This window comes from Trichomycterus rosablanca, chromosome 18 (genome assembly GCF_030014385.1).
Source record: "Trichomycterus rosablanca isolate fTriRos1 chromosome 18, fTriRos1.hap1, whole genome shotgun sequence".
NCBI classification, from domain to species: domain Eukaryota; kingdom Metazoa; phylum Chordata; class Actinopteri; order Siluriformes; family Trichomycteridae; genus Trichomycterus; species Trichomycterus rosablanca.
Window position 1 is genome coordinate 498368 of NC_086005.1, and position 18742 is coordinate 517109.

The 18742-nt window shown below is 41.4% G+C and overlaps 2 protein-coding genes and 10 non-coding genes across 13 annotated transcripts; 6 read left to right on the plus strand and 6 right to left on the minus strand.

Moving 5' to 3' along the window:
* Window positions 1-306: 306 nt before the first annotated feature.
* rassf2b (Ras association domain family member 2b) lies at window positions 307-10268 on the plus strand. The gene is made up of 10 exons (XM_063014148.1): window positions 307-374; window positions 3692-3764; window positions 3937-4012; window positions 6919-7073; window positions 7153-7238; window positions 7345-7484; window positions 7727-7880; window positions 9019-9140; window positions 9719-9816; window positions 9940-10268. The coding sequence occupies exons 2-10, from the start codon at window positions 3709-3711 to the stop codon at window positions 10001-10003; spliced, it is 951 nt and encodes a 316-aa protein (XP_062870218.1). The 5' UTR covers window positions 307-374; window positions 3692-3708; the 3' UTR covers window positions 10004-10268.
* trnas-cga (transfer RNA serine (anticodon CGA)) lies at window positions 1316-1397 on the minus strand. Its single transcript has one exon. It is a non-coding gene; the product is annotated as a tRNA-Ser (tRNA).
* On the minus strand, window positions 1829-1910 carry trnas-uga (transfer RNA serine (anticodon UGA)). Its single transcript has one exon. It is a non-coding gene; the product is annotated as a tRNA-Ser (tRNA).
* On the plus strand, window positions 2638-2719 carry trnas-uga (transfer RNA serine (anticodon UGA)). The gene has a single exon. It is a non-coding gene; the product is annotated as a tRNA-Ser (tRNA).
* On the minus strand, window positions 4444-4525 carry trnas-uga (transfer RNA serine (anticodon UGA)). Its single transcript has one exon. It is a non-coding gene; the product is annotated as a tRNA-Ser (tRNA).
* On the plus strand, window positions 4676-4757 carry trnas-cga (transfer RNA serine (anticodon CGA)). Its single transcript has one exon. It is a non-coding gene; the product is annotated as a tRNA-Ser (tRNA).
* Window positions 5187-5268, plus strand: trnas-uga (transfer RNA serine (anticodon UGA)). The gene has a single exon. It is a non-coding gene; the product is annotated as a tRNA-Ser (tRNA).
* Window positions 5476-5557, minus strand: trnas-uga (transfer RNA serine (anticodon UGA)). The gene has a single exon. It is a non-coding gene; the product is annotated as a tRNA-Ser (tRNA).
* trnas-uga (transfer RNA serine (anticodon UGA)) lies at window positions 5840-5921 on the minus strand. Its single transcript has one exon. It is a non-coding gene; the product is annotated as a tRNA-Ser (tRNA).
* Window positions 6076-6157, plus strand: trnas-cga (transfer RNA serine (anticodon CGA)). The gene has a single exon. It is a non-coding gene; the product is annotated as a tRNA-Ser (tRNA).
* On the minus strand, window positions 6663-6744 carry trnas-uga (transfer RNA serine (anticodon UGA)). Its single transcript has one exon. It is a non-coding gene; the product is annotated as a tRNA-Ser (tRNA).
* A 4248-nt stretch (window positions 10269-14516) lies between the features above and the next one.
* Window positions 14517-18559, plus strand: prnpb (prion protein b). 2 transcript variants are annotated; one of them, XR_010015278.1, is made up of 3 exons: window positions 14517-14603; window positions 15648-17975; window positions 18103-18559. XR_010015278.1 is itself a non-coding variant. In XM_063014412.1 (2 exons), exon 2 carries the CDS (start codon window positions 15649-15651, stop codon window positions 17464-17466), a length of 1818 nt encoding a protein of 605 aa, XP_062870482.1. In that variant the 5' UTR covers window positions 14517-14603; window position 15648; the 3' UTR covers window positions 17467-18559. The 2 variants fall into 2 exon arrangements, 1 of the variants encoding a protein (XP_062870482.1); XM_063014412.1 differs by having other exon boundaries at window positions 15648-18559.
* The last annotated feature ends 183 nt before the right edge of the window (window positions 18560-18742 follow it).

Sequence of the window (18742 nt, forward strand, 5' to 3'; positions counted from 1 at the left end):
TTCTCTGTGTTATATTGTGTGTTCAGTTCTCTGTGTTCTGTTGTGTGTTCTGTTCTCTGTGTTATATTGTGTGTTCTGTTCTCTGTGTTCTGTTGTGTGTTCTGTTCTCTGCTTGAAGTTTTGTGTGTATCGGGCGTGTTTGTGCGTTCCTGATCAGCCTTGCATCAGTGCTGCTAACAGGAAGTTGAAACACAAGTGAAAATAGACTCAACTTCCTGTGTAAACTGTTTTAGGCGGGGCGTGTGGTTTCCTTTTGACACCTCAAAACTCTAACAGGCGCGGTTCTTCCTGTTCATCCCGCATGTAAAGGTTCTACACCTTCATCCCATCTACGCTCCATCCTTCTCCTGCGTGAGGCGCCGTGCTCGTCTACTGTAAGTTCTTCACTTCTAACATCTCACTCACTCACTCACTCAACCCACCAGCACAGGTGGAACCATCCTAAATATCACGTCTTTATAGAGCTCGCTCATGCTGGAACAGGAAAGGACCTTCCCTAAACTGTTGCTGCACAGTCGGAAGCATCATGGATTATTTCCTTTATATGAGTGATTTGTTACACTGTGACTGTTGTGGCTAAAACACATAAATGTAATGATTACAGAGCTCCGGTGACTTAGGTTCAGATCAGGTTCTGTCTCACCTCCCATAACATGCCAGCATGTGGATTGGCTGCTCCATGTGACCTCCAGGGTATGATGAAGAACATATACGTGTATTTATCCTTTATGGGCGTGTTGAGTGGGTGTTGCACAGCAGCATGGGTCATGGAATCCTAGGTTCAAGTCTTGCCTCTGGTCACTGTCTGCAGGGGTTTCCTCCGGGTACTCAGGTACCTCCCACCTTCCAAAGCTTACTGGAAGAAAGGGATGTGATGGCCGAGTGGTTAAGGTGTTGGGCTTGAAATCCAGTGAGGTCTCCGCGTCCAAGTGAGGTTTGAACCCTGCTCACAGAGAGGATAAATTTTAATGATAAAGCTGCATCTGGAAGCAGAGGATTGTTAAATTAACACTGATGAAATTGTACAATTATTATGACTTACAGAGGTGTAGCAGTGAGCGGTGTCCGAACCTGAGCAGTGAAGTTTCACTGTGTTGCAGGTTTTCTTTATTTGTTTAGACAGCGGCTCTCACTGTGGTTCACTGGAGTTTCAAAAAATGTACGAATGTCTTTGTAACCCTGTTCATGCTGAACGTTATCATTAAATATCCGCCAGGTTCATTAATCACAACCTGTTTATAATCTTACAATTTTATCAGTATTAAATCCACAGTGTTCTGCTTTAAGATGTTGATCTCTCATTAAAACTAGTAGTCGCTGTGAGCAGGGTTCGAACCTGCGCGGAGAGACCCCATTGGGTTTCGAGTCCAACGCCTTAACCACTCAGCCATCACAGATTCCAGAGGTGTCGGTCCATCTATAGTGGAACCTTCATCCACTCCAGCACTAAAGCAGCAAAGCATCTCCACATCAACACACTACCACCACCACCACGTTTCACTGTTAGTATGATGATCTGATTGTGGAACGATGTTATAATATAATCTGGAGTGCAGAGAACAGAGAGGAATCAGTGCTAGTGTAGCTGCGATGGCCGAGTGGTTAAGGCGTTGGTGAGTTTTACTTAATGATCTGTGAGCGTATCTAATTGTAAGAGTATCTAATTGTGAGATTGGAACTGATAAACTCACAGCAGCATTTAGGACATCAACCTGGATTGGTATTGGAACTTCTAGTGATTCCTCCTTTCTGCTTTTCTCAACACTATTTGACCTGATTTCCAGACTTAAATTCTTCTGTCAAGACCCTTTATTAAAATTCTTCAGGTCGCTGTGAGCAGGGTTCGAACCTGCGCGGGGAGACCCCATTGGATTTCAAGTCCAACGCCTTAACCTCTCGGCCATCACAGCTGTGCAGTGTTCGATTCCTCTCTGTTCTCTGCTCTGCAGTTATTATAACATCGTTCCACAATAACATCCTCATACTAACAGTGAAACGTGGTGGTGGTAGTGTGATGATGTGGAGATGCTTTGCTGCTTCAGGACTTGAGCGACAGCTCTGAGGGAATGACATGCTGCGCAGCTGTGGTGGTCGAGAGGTTAAGGCGTTGGACTCGAAGTTTAAGTTCTAATCCTGGGATGTTTCACTGTGTTGCAGGTTTTCTTTACAACCTGTTTATAATCATACAAATCCACAATCCTCTGCTTCCAGATGTTGATCTCTCATTAAAACTCATGACCGCTGTGAGCAGGATTCAAACCTGTGGGGGGATGATCCTATTATGATCCTATTGTGGAACTGTTTGTTTGTTTATTAGGATTTTAACGTCATGTTTTACACTTTTGGTTACATTCATGACAGGAACGGTAGTCACTCACCACACAAGGTTCATCAGTTCACGAGGTTATATCGAACGCAGTCTCGGACAATTTAGTGTCTCCAATTCACCTCACTTGCATGTCTTTGGACTGTGGGAGGAAACCGGAGCACCCGGAGTAAACCCACGCCGACACGGGGAGAACATGCAAACTCCACACAGAAAGGACCCAGACCGCCCCACCTGGGGATTCCTACTGTGGAACGATGTTATAATATAATTTGGAGAGCAGAGAACAGAGAGGACTCATTTATTACACAGCTGTGATGGCCGAGTGGTTAAGGTGTTGGATTTGAAATCCAATGGGGTCTCCCCGCGCAGGTTCGAACCCTGCTCACAGCGACCTGGTGAATTTTACTTAATGATCTGTGAGTGTATCTAATTGTGAGATTGGAACTGATAAACTCACAGCAGCATTTAGGACTTCACCTGGATTGGGATTGGAACTCGTCTTTTAGTGATTCCTCCTTTCTGCTTTTCTTTCCACACAATCTTGTTTCTCAGATTTTATCTACTACACTATTTGACCTGATTTCCAGGCTTGTCGTACTTAAGGTTCTTCTGTCAAAATCTTTTCTAAAAACTTTATAAAAAGCAGGTTCGAACCCTGCTCACATCGTCTGTGTGCAAGATCTTCATAGACCTGTATGCATGACCAGGAGATTCCAAAAGAGCTTAGTGCAGGATGAGTTTGATCCTTCACACTTACATTCTGGAATTTACTGATAATTACACCATCTCTGCTCTCACTTACAGAGTTTTAATCAAAGCACAGACAGTGAGCAGGGTTTGAATCTGCACGGTGAGACCCCATTGGATTTCAAGTCCAACGCCTCAACCACTCGGCCATCACAGCTACATGAGCCTAGAAGCTATCTAAGCAGAACCCGACCAACTAAACATCTTACAGTAAAAAGATAGATGGATGGATCCACAAAAATGCGCCAAATTTGATTGAGTAATGTAGGATGGGGTCTCCCTGCGCAGGTTTGAACCCTGCTCACAGCAACTGTGCACATATCTCTTAACACTTAAAACATTGAGTATCTAGACCACCTTAGTGGTTAAGGTACTGGTTCATTAAACAGAAGGTATCTGTATAAGCTTCTCTTGCTGGCTTTACAATCACTCATTGTGTTACATTTGCTCTTTCTGCTTCCTCTTATTTTTTATTCCTTTACTTCTGTCCTCCTTTGTTCTGTTCTTATTTCTCCTCCTGTTTCTCCTCCATCTTCTTGCCTTCGTTCCTCGTTCTCTCCTGTTCTTCTTTCACGTCCCTTTCTGACGCGGTGTCTCTTCTCTCCTCTGTCGCAGGTCCACGTTGGTTCCTGATGGCCGGTATGAACTCGGACCGAGTGCAGGTCGGACAGAACAAATTTATCAGCAGGTAAATCTCCCAACGGCTCCAAAAGTCAAAGTAGGGGTGTTTGTGGGAATTTGTGGACACAGCTGAAACACCTGAGGTCGATCATTCAGAGAGGTGTCCACATATTTTTGAACATTGAGTGTATTACAGAGCGCGCTCAGTGCAGCTCAGTGATTTTCTGTTTTATTTTCAGGACAGTTTTGCTCTCACATCTACAAACATACAATCTGTATTATGAGGAGGAATCACTGCAGCTACGCCACCGAGAGGTACCAGTTCAAAAGTCCACACTGCTAACTTCCACACCCTCAGACCGCCACACCTTAAAATTCACACCTCATATTTCCAGACTTTTCCAAGGCCCTGAAGCAGCAAAGCATCCCCACATCATCACACTACCACCACCACGTTTCACTGTTAGTATGATGATCTTACTGATGTTGATGTTCTGTGAAGTTTCACTGCTTTCCAAGTTTTCTTTATTTATATATAATGACTCTCACTGTGGTTCAGTGGAGTCCCAAAAATGTAGAATTAATAAAGCTGACAGAAGCACAGATAATGCTCTCTACCTGAGCAGGATGTGAGTTTAGTAGAACAGCCGGAAATTAGAAGACTCATCCTTTAACCTCTCATATCACCAGTTTACAACCACCACACTCTGCTCCAGATTTAGCTCCTCTATTAAATTACACACAGTCGCTGTGAGCAGGGTTCGAACCTGCGCAGGGAGACCCCATCGGATTTCAAGTCCAACGCCTTAACCACTCGGCCATCACAGCTGTGTAGTAAATGATTCATCTCTCTTCTCTGCTCTTCAGTTATTATAACATCGTTCCACAATAAGAGCGTCATACTAACAGTGAAACGTGGTGGTAATGTGATGATGTGGGGATGCTTTTCTGCTGCAGGGCGTGTGTTCTCCTCATGTAGCTGTGGTGGCCGAGTGGTTAAGGCGTTGGACTCGAAATCCAATGGGGTGTCCCCGCGTAGGTTCGAACCCTGCTCACAGCGATCATGAGTTTTAATGAGAGATCTCCACCTGTAGTAGAACATCGTGGATTTGATTCTGATCAGGTGATGATGAATGTGAGTGGCCGTCCTGGGTTTGAATCAGATTTAAATATATTTTATAAAATGACGTGATGTTTCACCTGAGGATTTTCTGGTAGAGAGCAAAATTTGTAGTTCTGTACATTTTACCTAATTGTACATTTTGGGACTTCACTGAACCACAATGAGAGTCATTATATATAAATAAAGAAAACTTGAACAGTAGTGAAACTTCTCAGAAGTGTCCAGTCTATAAAAATGAAACATGACCAGAACTGTAACTGCTAAGCTAACGCTGTTCTATGTGACATTTTCCCTCCTGATTTCTGGTGGAGAGCAGAATTCATGGTTCTGTAATATCACTCAGGCCATCACACTAGCATCTGTAGAGCTGTGATGGCCGAGTGGTTAAAGTGTTGGACTTGAAATCCAATGGGGTCTCCCCGCACAGGTTCGAACCCTGCTCACAGCGTCTGTCAGTGTTTTGATTAAACTCTCTAAGTGAGAGCAGAAGATGGTGAATCTGGATGATTGGGAGATGATCAGTGTGACTGATCAAACTCATCCTTCATGGACTGATGTTCCTCATCTTATGAGCTTATTAGTGTCTCCACAACAACGCTGAGCTCCGTCTAAACTCCAGAATCTGAATCTGATCCTGAACAAAAATACATATAGCCGCTGTGAGCAGGGTTCGAACCTGCGCAGGGAGACCCCATTGGATTTCAAGTCCAACACCTTAACCACTCGGCCATCACAGCTACGACCAGTCTTCCAGAACCTCCTGAGGTAGAACATAACGTGATCTTTAATGATCTTCTGGTTAAGGCGTTGGACTGTGTGTGTTTTGATTAAACCTCTAAGTGAGAGCAGAAGATGGTGAATCTGGATGATTAGGAGATGATCAGTGTGAGAGATCAAACTCATCCTTCATGGACTGATGTTCCTCATCTTATGAGCTCATTAGTGTCTCTACAACTGCACAACAACACTGAGCTCCTTCTAAACTCCAGAATCTGATCCTTAACAAAAATACAGAGTACCGCTGTGAGCAGGGTTCGAACCTGCGCGGGGAGACCCCATTGGATTTCAAGCCCAACACCTTAACCACTCGGCCATCACAGCCTCTTTACGACAGACCATTGTTCCAACGGTGAAGCGTGATGGTGGTGTGATGATGTGGGGACGTTTTGCTGCTTCAGGACCCCAACACTGATACAGATTCAAGCAATTAAAATCAGTTGTATGATGTTCTTATTGCTGAAGAACATGTTACACAGCTGTGATGGCCGAGTGGTTAAGGCGTTGGACTCGAAATCCAATGGGGTCTCCCCGCGCAGGTTCGAATCCTGCTCACAGCGACTGCATACGTTTTGACAAAATATCTACATCTGGAAGTGGAGGAATGTGGATTTATTACTGTTAAAGTTAACATGTGTAATGCAAACCCTGATTACAAAACTTCAGTGATAAACGTAATACAGGACGTCTTTCAATAATTACATTTATAAGCTTGTAGCATTTTAGACGTTTTTATCAAAAAAAAAAAAAAACTCACGAAAGAGTCCAATTACAATCCAAGCCATTCTTGGTCAAGGGACCAACAGTGGCAATGTGGAAGAGGCAGGGCTTGAACTAGCAACCTTCTGTGTACTAGTCCAGTACCATAAAAGCTAAGCTAGCACTGCCCTATGTGGCAGGATTTTCTGGTAGAGAGCAGAATCCGAGGTTCTCCCTGCTTAGGTACTGCAAGTTATCATTAACAATCAGCTTATTGCAATCGTATCATTTTATCAGTATTTATTAGTTTACAGCTCTACTTCCAGATAAAAGTCTTTTATTAACACTTTATTAAAAGCTTCCAGTCGCTGTGAGCAGGGTTCGAACCTGTGCGGGTAGACCCCATTGGATTTCAAGTCCAACGCCTTAACCACTCGGCCATCACAGCCGTGTCAACACAACAAGAGCTTTCTACTGTGAACATCGACCTCATTTCAATAAGGATCATACTAACTGAAGCGTGGTGGTGGTAGTGTGATGATGTGGGGATGCTTTGCTGCCACACGTCACATAAAATTCCCAGAATTCCCTGCTCACCAGAGATCTGCTCTGTTCTGTAAAGGAGGACGAGGAACTGATCATCGAGGGTTTGCTCAACATCTCCTGGGGCCTGCGACGACCAATCAGACTGCAGATGCAAGACGGCAAGGAGCCAATTAAGTCTTTTAATATTTCTGCATCCTTCAGAGGTTCAGGAGGAGACGCGAACCCGGCAAAGTAGAGTTTTATTTAATTGTTATCTTAATTCATGTTAAAATCACAATGTAAAGTTACATTATAGTTATAATCTCTACAGAAATCCCTCAATCACACTGACTCCACCCACTGATGAGGTCACAGAACCTGAAGACCAATCAGATGAGAGCTATAGTAAAGCCTCAGGTAAGTGTAGAGAGTGCTAGTGTGTGTGTGTGTGTAGTGTGAATAGTATGTCCAGTTTGGCATTTGGAACACAGCCACTCAGGTGTGGAGTTTCTTACATGGACAGGTGAGGGGGAGGAGTCAACTCTGCACAGAACCAAGAGCTGTGTGAGTGGGCGGAGCCTCGGTGGGCGGATCGGACCGAGAAACCAGCGACAAATCAGACGACACCGCTGTTCCTTTAACGGCCATTTCTACAATCATAAGGTAGAACCTGCGTTGCAAAGCCAATCCACCTGCATATTTTTTCTGAAGCTTTATAAATCCCCAGATTAAGGATCTGCGCCACAGATTCACTTTAAAGAACTCACCTGTGTTCTCCTGGGTTCTCTCTCGTGCTTTCCTCTGTTCTCCTGTTTTCTCTCCTGTGTTCTCCTGAGTTCTTCTGGGTTCACCTGGGTTCTCATGTGTTCTCTTGTGTTCTCTTGTGTTCTCTCTCATGTTCTCAGACAGCAGTGTTCACGCCGACGTTCGGGTCGGTCACTAACGTCCGTATCAACAGCTCCATGACCACATCACAGGTTCTCCGTGTTCTGCTCAACAAGTTTAAGATCGAGAACAGTCCAGACGAGTTCGCCCTGTTCCTCCTGCACACCAGCGGGGGTGAGAACCAGAACCTACACAAAAATTGTGCACCCCCACATCAGTAAAAATAACATGAACATCCTGAACTTCTGCACAACTTCTGCACATTTTATTGTGCTGTTACTTTTAATTAACTGAATTTAACACATAAAAAACAAACAAAACAAAAAAACCATTATTATATAATTATAATAATTATTATATAATTTATAATTTATTTAATACGCAAAAAGAAAGTTTGTTCCCTGTATTATGATTATTATTTTTTTTTTACTATTATTACTACTATTACTAACAGTAATAATAATAATAAAATATATTAATATTTTGTTATTATTATTAATATTACTATTGTTATTAATACTCAATAATATTATTAATAATATTTTATTATTATATTTTTTATTATTGTAATTCTTATTACTATTACTGCTTTCATACTCTTAATAATCATAATAATTTAATAATATCACTATTAATAACACTATTTATAATATTTCATTATTTTCTATTAATATCCATAATATTTCATCAATAATTTTATTATAATCATTATTAATAATAATAGTTTGTTGTTATATTTATTACTTTTATAATTATTATTACTATTACTGTTATTATTATCAATAATAATATTATTATTATTATTTATGATATTTCATTATTGTTTTTATAATTATTAATATTTATTATAATTATAACTATTTTATTATGATTATTATTATATTATGAGTAGTATTTTATTATACTATTATTATACTTTTATTATATTATATAGTATTATTATTATTAATAGTAATTATTGTTACTATATATTACATATTATTAAACATTATATTATATAATTTGAATATAATTATTACTTTTATTATTTTATTATATTTACTTCATATATTATTAACTCTTATTTATTCTTTTTTTATAAACACACTGTGGTGTGAAACACAAGTGAACGTTTACTGAATAATTTATCAGTTATAAAAACTGCTCACATGTTGCCGTACCCACAGACGAACATCACGCCCCCCTGAGTGCAGCAGAAATGTGGAACCTCTGCTTCACACTCCTGAACATTAAAATAAAGATATTTTAGATATTTAAAGTTATAATAAATACGTATGTGTTGGATCAGCGGTTCTGATTTCTCTTACCACAGAGCGAGTGCAGCTGAAGCGAGATGACCACCCACTGACCATCAGGGTTCTTCAGGGACCATGTGAACAGATCTGCAAACTCTTCCTCATGGAGCCTGACCAGGTGGAGGAGGTCACGTACGACGTAAGAAACCTCATATAGGAAATGAGGATATAGAATAAATCAGTGCATGTATATACTGTGTCTGATAGAGAGAGAGGGTTAGCTCTCCCCCCCTTACCTCTGCAACAGCAACACCTCAGAATCCGCTCCTGACTGGTGATAAGAAGTGGTTGAAGGAATCTCGGTCAGCGTAGGTGTCATGCATGCAGTGGAGGTTCAGACTGCAGCTGGAAATTGGATATGTCTAAATGGGGGGGGGGGGTGCAAAGAAACATCAAAATGTAGTGAATTTGAGTGAACAGAAGGAAAAACATCCGGTGAGCAGCAGTACTGCAGGCAGAATCACCTTGTTGATAAGAGCAGTAACAGAGTGGAACAGGGCGTGGTCAACATGTTGCCAATCAGCACCAAGAAAAAACTCCCTAAATAATATAAGGAAGGACCCCTGAGAGGAACCAGATTTACAAGGAACTGCCAACCTTCCTGAACACGCAGAGGAAAGTTGGATGAATCAGATTAGAAATAAGTAAGCAGATCAAACAGAAGAACTGCCACTCACTGGATGTTTTAGTTGTTTATTGTTTCCTGCTGGTGTTTAGGTGGCTCAGTACATAAAGCTGGAGATGCCGGTGCTGCAGAGCTTCATCGTTAAACTGAAGGAGGAGGAGAACAGAGAGACGGAGAAGCTCAAGCACAGGTATTTTTTACCTCATTCACATACACTGCACAGTCAAAAGTATGTGGACACCCGACCATGAGCTTGTCGTAGGTCCTGTTCCAATACCATGTGCATTTATATTAAATCGGTTCCTCTTTTCAGGTACAGTGAAATGCGGCGTCTGATTCGGAACCACATGTGTCTGGATGATGAAGCTGTCTGCTAATACACAAACGTCCCATCTTCATTTGAAATGTTTCTAGATAGACAAAGTGTTTTTTCTCCCTGGATTGTCTCCCTTTATTTCCCTATAATTTAGTCATATCTAATTCCCGACTGTGAATCTGCAGCTGCTTGCACAACCCTGATATGATCAACGAGACCCGGATCACCACACGCCCCTCCAACACGCGTCCGTGTCAGATTGGGAGTGAAATTATAAAAATGATTTGAATGAAGTTTTATTTGATAATAAAATATATTTTAATGTTTGTGTTTATTGTATCTGTATGTGAAGAAGCAAGAAATATTCATGTTTAGACGCTGATACTTAAAGTTTAACAAAGTTTAATAAATCTAAGTCAAATCTTATAGAAGCAAAAGTATTGGGACGGTTTTGGGTTTTTCAGTAAACACTGTCTTCCAGGATCCAGGTCCAAAACCTCTGACTAGTGACCTGAAGCAACGGTGGCAAGAAAAAACATCACATATAATCTCAGCTGTTGTTCTCAGGAGTGTTTGAGGAGGTCCAGATGAAATTAAAAACTCAAAACTAATAAAATGATGGAATCCTCATGAACCTTCGTCATTTCATGTTTTTCGTCCAGATCAACAACAAACCTCACATGAGTTATGAACTGCTGGTGCAACAAACCCTTGGACTTTCACTCATTTACACATGGGGACAATTAAGCAGCCACATCAGGACATTGGTAGACGTGTTAATAGAGCTGTGGGTTTGAATCCTAATTAGGGTCGCCAACCGTCCCGTAAAATACGGAATCGTTCCGTATTTGGAAACTGAACGTCGCGTTCCGTGTTGAACTGATACTGGACGCGCTTTGTTCCGTATTTTTATCAATGGGAAAGAAATGCTACTGATTAGACTGTTCAATACTAGAGCTGGGCGGTTCCTGAATCATCCGGATTAATGATTCGAATCTTTGTACTGAACCCGGATCCTACGAGTCCTCTGACTGGCTGCTGCTCAGGGCGAGTGAGCCGACTCACTGGAAACACCTCTGACTCAGATGATTTGGCTGAACCGACTTCACTCCAGTCTGTGAATCGAAGTATTAAGTTAAATATTCCAATACACAAGCGGTTAAAAACACTGTATTATCAGTAGTAGTGGTATAGATTAGTAATGCAGCATATTTTCTTGTAAGCAAAAGAACAAAATATAGTTATATTATTATTAAAATGCTTACAGGCTACTTTAGTACTGTACCACTTAAGGAGTATCATAGCCCCCATGGTACTTTTAAACTCTTGACCCATTAATATACCCATCTGATTGGTAGGTGATTCAAAAATCACATGGTCAAGATTTCACTTTAAAAAAGTGTCAACTTGTCACTGATAAGAGAAGTGTGAGGTGCCAAGAGAATTAAGAGAGAAGGATTTATTTACAGAAGATGAGTGCATGGAAGACGTGATATTTGGATGCATTGTAATGCAGTAAATCAGTCGCAATCAGAATGTCAGTACAAGTGACTCAACTGACTCAAGTGACCCAAGTAAACCGGATTACATTACTGAGTGACTCAGATTAACCCGAGTCCATAAAATCAACCGAATTTACCACCATTATAAATACTCCGCTGTTTGAGTAGTGCAGTGGGCAGCGCGCTCTTCTGCCTTAGGTTCCTATCCGGCTTAGGGCGAAACTAAAGTAACATAACATAACATATTTATATATTTTAACTGATATATTTATATATTTTTAACTGATATATTTATATATTTTTAACTGATATATTTATATATTTTAACTGATATATTTATATATTTTTAACTGATATATTTATATATTTTTAACTGATATATTTATATATTTTTAACTGATATATTTATATATTTTAACTGATATATTTATATATTTTAACTGATATATTTATATATTTTAACTGATATATTTATATATTTTAACTGATATATTTATATATTTTAACTGATATATTTATGTATTTTTAACTGATATATTTATATATTTTTAACTGATATATTTATATATTTTTAACTGATATATTTATATATTTTAACTGATATATTTATATATTTTAACTGATATATTTATATATTTTTAACTGATATATTTATATATTTTTAACTGATATATTTATATATTTTTAACTGATATATTTATATATTTTAACTAGGGCTGTCAAACGATTAAAATTTTTAATCGCGATTAATCTCAGAATTTCATATAGTTAATCGCGATTAATCGCATTAAAAAAAATCTGTGTAAATGTTATAGAAAACAAGGATTTTTATGTGAAATGTTACAATTAAAATGGTGAACACATTTTATGCTAAATGTACTTATGTTAAAAACTGCTGGGACAAGAGAAAACTGTAAGGGAGTTTTATTCCCTCACATACTAGGCAGTAAATGTCAGATTGTAGTTTAGAATTTCTCCATCAGCAAACATTGTAGATCAGCGGTGCTTTAGGTGGGATAAGGCGTAGTTATTGTAACAGACTTTTCTGTGGTTGTATCGTGACGATGGTTTGATGGCCGTTTCTACACGAAGTGAGTGTGTTTTGACCCTTTGGGGCTTCCATAGTTCATGGACTAACGTGCTTGACTCAGCTTTCCGGTATTTGGTACCTTAACAGAATAAGTTAATAAAAGTGTTCTGCTCCCGACAACTTGTGAATACAGCGTGTATTTATTTCTTTATAAGTGCATCACTACAACGCTCGGTTACATTATGTTTTTTAATGTCGGACTTGCCACCGTTTTTCATTTGCGGTTTGTTAACATAATGTAACCGAGCGTTGTAGTTCTACCAGTCAAGTCTCAACATTAACTAGAATTTGCGTTAACGGCACTATTATTTTTAATCGCGTTAAATTGAAATTGCGTTAATGCGTTATTATCGCGTTAACTTCGACAGCCCTAATTTTAACTGATATATTTATATATTTTAACTGATATATTTATATATTTTAACTGATATATTTATATATTTTAACTGATATATTTATATATTTTAACTGATATATTTATATATTTTAACTGATATATTTATATATTTTAACTGATATATTTATATATTTTTAACTGATATATTTATATATTTTTAACTGATATATTTATATATTTTTAACTGATATATTTATATATTTTAACTGATATATTTATATATTTTAACTGATATATTTATATATTTTAACTGATATATTTATATATTTTAACTGATATATTTATAACTGATGTGGTCACGTTCAGGTCGTGAGTGAGTTTTTGTTATCAGTGTTACCAGACGCTATTATTATAGTCATGTTTATAGTATCCGCACATCCTGATTTATTTGACTGAGCAGAAGTGGAGGCTGGCTTGACCGCAGTTATTTACTGATATTACTTTAAAAAACGTTTAAGCTTCACATTTTACATCCTCAAATACATTCAAAGAAATTCATGTAAAGATTCTAGAGGTGTTTCTGTCGTGAAATTCTGTAAAGTTGCTCCACTGTAAAAAGTCTTAATTCTAGACAATATTACAAAGCAAAAGTACAAGGAATGTGTTTGGGTTTTTGGTTTCTACATTTTGGTTACAGTTTTCTTTTTTGTTTACATGAAAATAAAATGACAGTTTTACTCTAAAGCTGAAGTAAACACAACTGTTTTCAATCGATAATTAGTTTTAATTTCCAATGTTGTATTAATGAAGTGAAAGAACCTTCCAACAACTCATTTCTAACATTCCAGTCTGTTTCATCAGAACCCAAACGTTCATGTACAAATGATAAAATTCCTCACCTTCAGTGTTTTATCATTTATCAACAAAATGTCTTAATAATAATTAAAACTATAATAATAATTAAAACTATCGAGTACAAACAAGAACATTTGAGTATAAAACAGCTCATTACATAAATATAAGAGAAATATGAAGCGTTTTATTACCAAACAAACCTTCCTCACTACTAACCATCACTAGTTCATCAGAACCAGAACCACAGTAACTACTAACCTAAACTAAACTTCTCATCTAAAACATCACAGGTATAAAATCCTGCTCTTTATTTTAACCTGCAGGAGATTTTATAACTTTATAAACTCACCCGAAATCACCAAAAAACAACAAAACCGAGAAAATCTCCGTTTATATCCGAACTGCTCAGAAAAGCACCAAAATCTCCAGAAAGTTCCAGTCAGGTGGAGTCACAGTTCCAGTTCCAGTTCCAGTTCCAGCAGCAGCTTGTGGAGGAACGATTATCTTAACATTATTAGTACCAACCTGCAGGATACAGAACTTTTCTCCTCAGGTTCAGTTAAATGAGACACGGTGAGATTCTATTTATAACATATTCATAACCTGTTCATAACATATTCAAGTTTGCTGAGTTTTATTGAGTTTTATTGTAATATTAAGTTTGTTATTGTTTATCCTGATGACGTCATGTACACGAGAGAAAGAGTAAACAACAACATAGTCCTCTTCATCCGGGCACTGTGGAATCCGCTAGTTTAAACCCTACCTAGTGCACGAGTGTAGGGAGCACGGAGCTGAATGGGACCGGAGCAGAGATCTGAGCATTACCAGTCATTTCCAGTACAGACGGAGCTGTGGGGAAACTGGAGAGTGGAAGGTAGGAAAACAACGACGTTTACATTCGTTTTATGTTCTAACAGTATTACTGAGTAAATGATGAGAAGATGGATGTGATCAGATTGATGTGATTCTGATCTGTTAGGTAACAGTAAACAGATGAATGTTATGGTTTTGATGGGAATGATGGTCAGGACTGGTTACCAGTTACTGGGTTTGTTTATAGGTGTGGCATACATGTAGACTACTAGACACTAGGGATCTATGGATCTGAACTGGACTGGATCAGGGCTTGTGCACCAGATCCCATGATGCTGGTGAAGATGATGGTGATGATGTTGGTGTTGCATGGATCTTATCACTCAGACACAGATTCAGGGTTCGAATCGTGGTGTTTTGGGGATGCCGGGACCCTCTGGTTCCTCTCTACACTTCACCAAAACTCCACACTCCTTGTTAATAGATTTCAACAAATGATTGACAGATCATGCATTTTATGCTTTCATCTTTGCAGCAACAGTTTAAGGAAGGACCCTTCCGCCTCCGGTTTGACTGCGCCCCTGGGGGAGGGGGGGGGGGGGGGTCATCCATCCATATTAAAACCATGGGCGTTTATTTTGACCCCATTTTACAGTTACAACACTTACATGTCTAATGAAGTGTGTCTGAGAAAATTTGCACCCATTCAGTCCAAACAGCAGTTGTGAGGTTGGATGGGCAGGTCTGGCTCATAATAAAGATTTTAAAGGTGTTAAATGGGTCTGAGGTCCGGTTGCTTTGTGTATGAAGCACGGTCATGCTGGAAAAGGAAAGGGCATTCCCTAAATTGTTGACACAAAATTAGAAACAAATAAATAATGTACTATGAATTATAATGAACTGTATTTACCTGTTAGGTTTTCCTAAGATTGTGGCATGGTGTTCCTGTAGAAACTCTAAGTTGGGTAAATTAGCTCACCAATGAAATCTGGCGAACTGGTTGAGTAACCAAGGGGGGCACATACTTTTTCACACCACCGTGCATTCTAAATGCTTTTTTTGTGCAACTGGTGGATTAACAATGTGTTCCGCATGTTGGTTGCAGGATGGCGCAGCTGTGGCTCCTCGTTTTTCTCTGTTTGGGTTTGATGGCATTGCTGCAGGACGCATCAGCAATCAAGAAAGGAACGAGCGTCAAGAAACCCACCTCCACTAAAACCTCTTCATCCTCATCCTCATCATCCTCATCAAATAAGCCTCAACAAGGGACCAAGACCCAGGCCAGGCAGCCCAGCCCGAAGACCCCTGTGGCCCGTAACCCCGGAGGAAGCTACCCTAACCAACCGTACCCTGCAGGTGGAACCTATCCAGGACAAGGGGGCTCTAACCCAGGACGGCATCCCAATCCGTACCCAGGAGGTGGGAGTTATCCTGCAGGGGGGAGTTACCCGAGTGGAGGTCAGAATCCAGCACGAGGGGGCAGTAGTCCAGGAGGGTATCCCAACCAGAACCCTGCCGGTGGTGTCTACCCACCTGCTGGTGGCAACCCTAACCAGAACCCTGCCGGTGGTGTCTACCCACCTGCTGGTGGGAAACCAAACCAGTACCCTGCCGGTGGTGTCTACCCACCTGCTGGTGGCAACCCTAACCAGAACCCTGCCGGTGGTGTCTACCCACCTGCTGGTGGCAACCCTAACCAGAACCCTGCCGGTGGTGTCTACCCACCTGCTGGTGGGAAACCAAACCAGTACCCTGCCGGTGGTGTCTACCCACCTGCTGGTGGCAACCCTAACCAGAACCCTGCCGGTGGTGTCTACCCACCTGCTGGTGGCAACCCTAACCAGAACCCTGCCGGTGGTGTCTACCCACCTGCTGGTGGGAAACCAAACCAGTACCCTGCCGGTGGTGTCTACCCACCTGCTGGTGGCAACCCTAACCAGTACCCATCTGGAGGTCAGAATCCTGGAAGGGGGGGTGTAAATCCTAACCAGGGAGGATATCCTAACCAGTATCCAGCAGGGGGTGGCTACCCAGTCCAGAACCCAGGAAGAGTCAACCCCGGAGGATACCCAGCAGCCGGTGGCTACCCGGTGAGGACAGGAGGTCAGCCAGGAGGATACCCGGGGGGTTACCCATCCATGGGAGGATCCTATCCCAACTGGAATCCCAACAATAAGATCCTTAGCCCTCGCTACGGTGGTGGATTCGGTGGTGGTCCTGGGTACGGGATCGGTGGCTCCCCCTTTTCACATTCGGTAAAGAACATGGGCTACGTTCCGTCTGCGAAGTCCAAGGGCTTTGCCAAAAAAGCCATACTGGCAGCAGGAGTCGGGGCAGTGGCAGGAATGGCTGTAGGATACGGCATAGGTCGGTTTCCACGTCCACACTTCCAATTCAACAGTCCACAAGAGGAGCACTACTACAACCACTACATGCAGCGTCGCTACGGCGACAAATCCACCGACCAAAACGACTACGGGAGGGACTACGCCTTCAAACCCCCGTCCAAGGCGCAGTCCTATGAGAAGTACATGGACTCCTGCATGAACAGAACGGACCTCCTGCACGAGCGCGACACGAGAGTCAGCGCCGCAGAGAAACCCGGCACCGAGCGCAACGGCACCGGAACCGACCCCGAAGTCGCGGTGAGCGCTGGCGTCCAGGAGGCGAAGGATGACGCGGTGAGCGTCACAGAGATCGGCTACCCCGCCCTAATCCAGCAGATGAAGGCTCGGAGGTGCGTGGAGTTGTACATGGTGTACTCCGAGGGCTTCCTGCAGAAACAGACGGGCGAGGCACCTCACGGCGGTCACGACCCGGCAAAGGCACCTCACAGCGGTCACGACCCGGCGGGGCGTCCTGGGCTGCCCGTCCTGCTCAGCGCCGCCAGCATGGCGCTCGTTAGCATCCTGTCGCTGCAGTAACGGAGAGAATGTGATGCTGCCTGGAATGCCTGGAATTCACCCTGCGTAACCTGTATCCAATCCAACTTTCTATTAAGAGATCGAACAGTCGAGGGTTAAGGGCCTCACCCCAGGGGCCCGTCATGAGTGATTTGTACTAAGTTTGGGAGCCTGAACCACATATAACCACGTGATTACTGCATGTTTTAGCCGAAGAGGAACCTGAAGCGCCGTTTCTTCTCCGCCACATATCGTCACCCGCGTCCTCACCGACCCCCCGCTCACGATCCGTCTCCAGAATCTTATGCCTCGTTCACACTACACAATAAGTGCCCTGGTTTTCCCTCACCGAGGCAAATCGGCGTCACTCAGGGCTCAGAAATCGGCTCTCGATCCGCTCGCAGACTCAGGAAAAAATATCTAGCGGGCTAAATATCCGGACCTGTCGGCCTTCGAGCTCCAGCCAATCAGAACGCAAGAAATAAAGGAGCTTATAATCGTCAACAAGCATAAACGGCGACAGTAATAAAGTTTGTATTAGAATATATCAGCACACACACACACGAGTTTTACTTTATTTGTAACCTTATCGTCCACACCAAACCATCGTACGCTTTCATTATAATAATATTTATTTATTTAATTTACTCTCTGCAGAACAGAGCAGCGACCCCTGCTGGCCGTGCTTCACCCCGACCTTTTTCGCTGCATATCAGCGCATTAAGAGCTCGGATCTCTCGCTTCTTCCTGCGGTGTCATGAAACCTCTCGTCACTTCTCAGGTGTGTTTTTGGGAGAGCGGACAGACCCGTCTGTGATTCCTCCAGGTGATAGATGGTGTAGTGTAGTGTGTGCCCCCCCCCCCCCCCCATCACCCATCAGTCGTGTAGTGTGAACGTAGCATAAGCTGGAACACAAGCGCAGCTTCGTTTCTAACGGCGTGATGTATAGCTCTACTAACTAACAGCCTGATGCTCGATATTAAGCGTATTAATGTATTAATGCTCCTTCATACACATCTGTGCACATCTGGAAAACATCTTTACACCTCTGTCCTTTTAATCATGTATACATGATACAGAAATGTAAATAAAGAAAAAAAATAGAAATAAAAACCTGATTTCCAAGTTTTCTTTTAAATTATTCTTACTTTTTAAAATATGACATCAAAAGAACTGTCTGCTTTGTTCTAAAGGCTTTGATCTGTATTTATTTACTGTCATTACTGATATGGATGAAAAGAAGCTGCTTTACAATCTACAGATACGCTCTTATATAAACAAGTATGTGGACACCCC

Excerpts from the sequence above, each read along its gene's own strand:
- rassf2b (XM_063014148.1), top strand. The coding sequence starts at position 3,709 with ATGGCCGGTATGAACTCGGACCGAGTGCAGGTCGGACAGAACAAATTT. Across the intron at positions 3,765-3,936 it reads CAGAACAAATTTATCAGCAG|GACAGTTTTGCTCTCACATC; the intron begins GTAAATCTCCCA and ends TTTTATTTTCAG. Across the intron at positions 7,239-7,344 it reads GAGCTATAGTAAAGCCTCAG|GTGAGGGGGAGGAGTCAACT; the intron begins GTAAGTGTAGAG and ends TTACATGGACAG.
- prnpb (XM_063014412.1), top strand. The coding sequence starts at position 15,649 with ATGGCGCAGCTGTGGCTCCTCGTTTTTCTCTGTTTGGGTTTGATGGCA.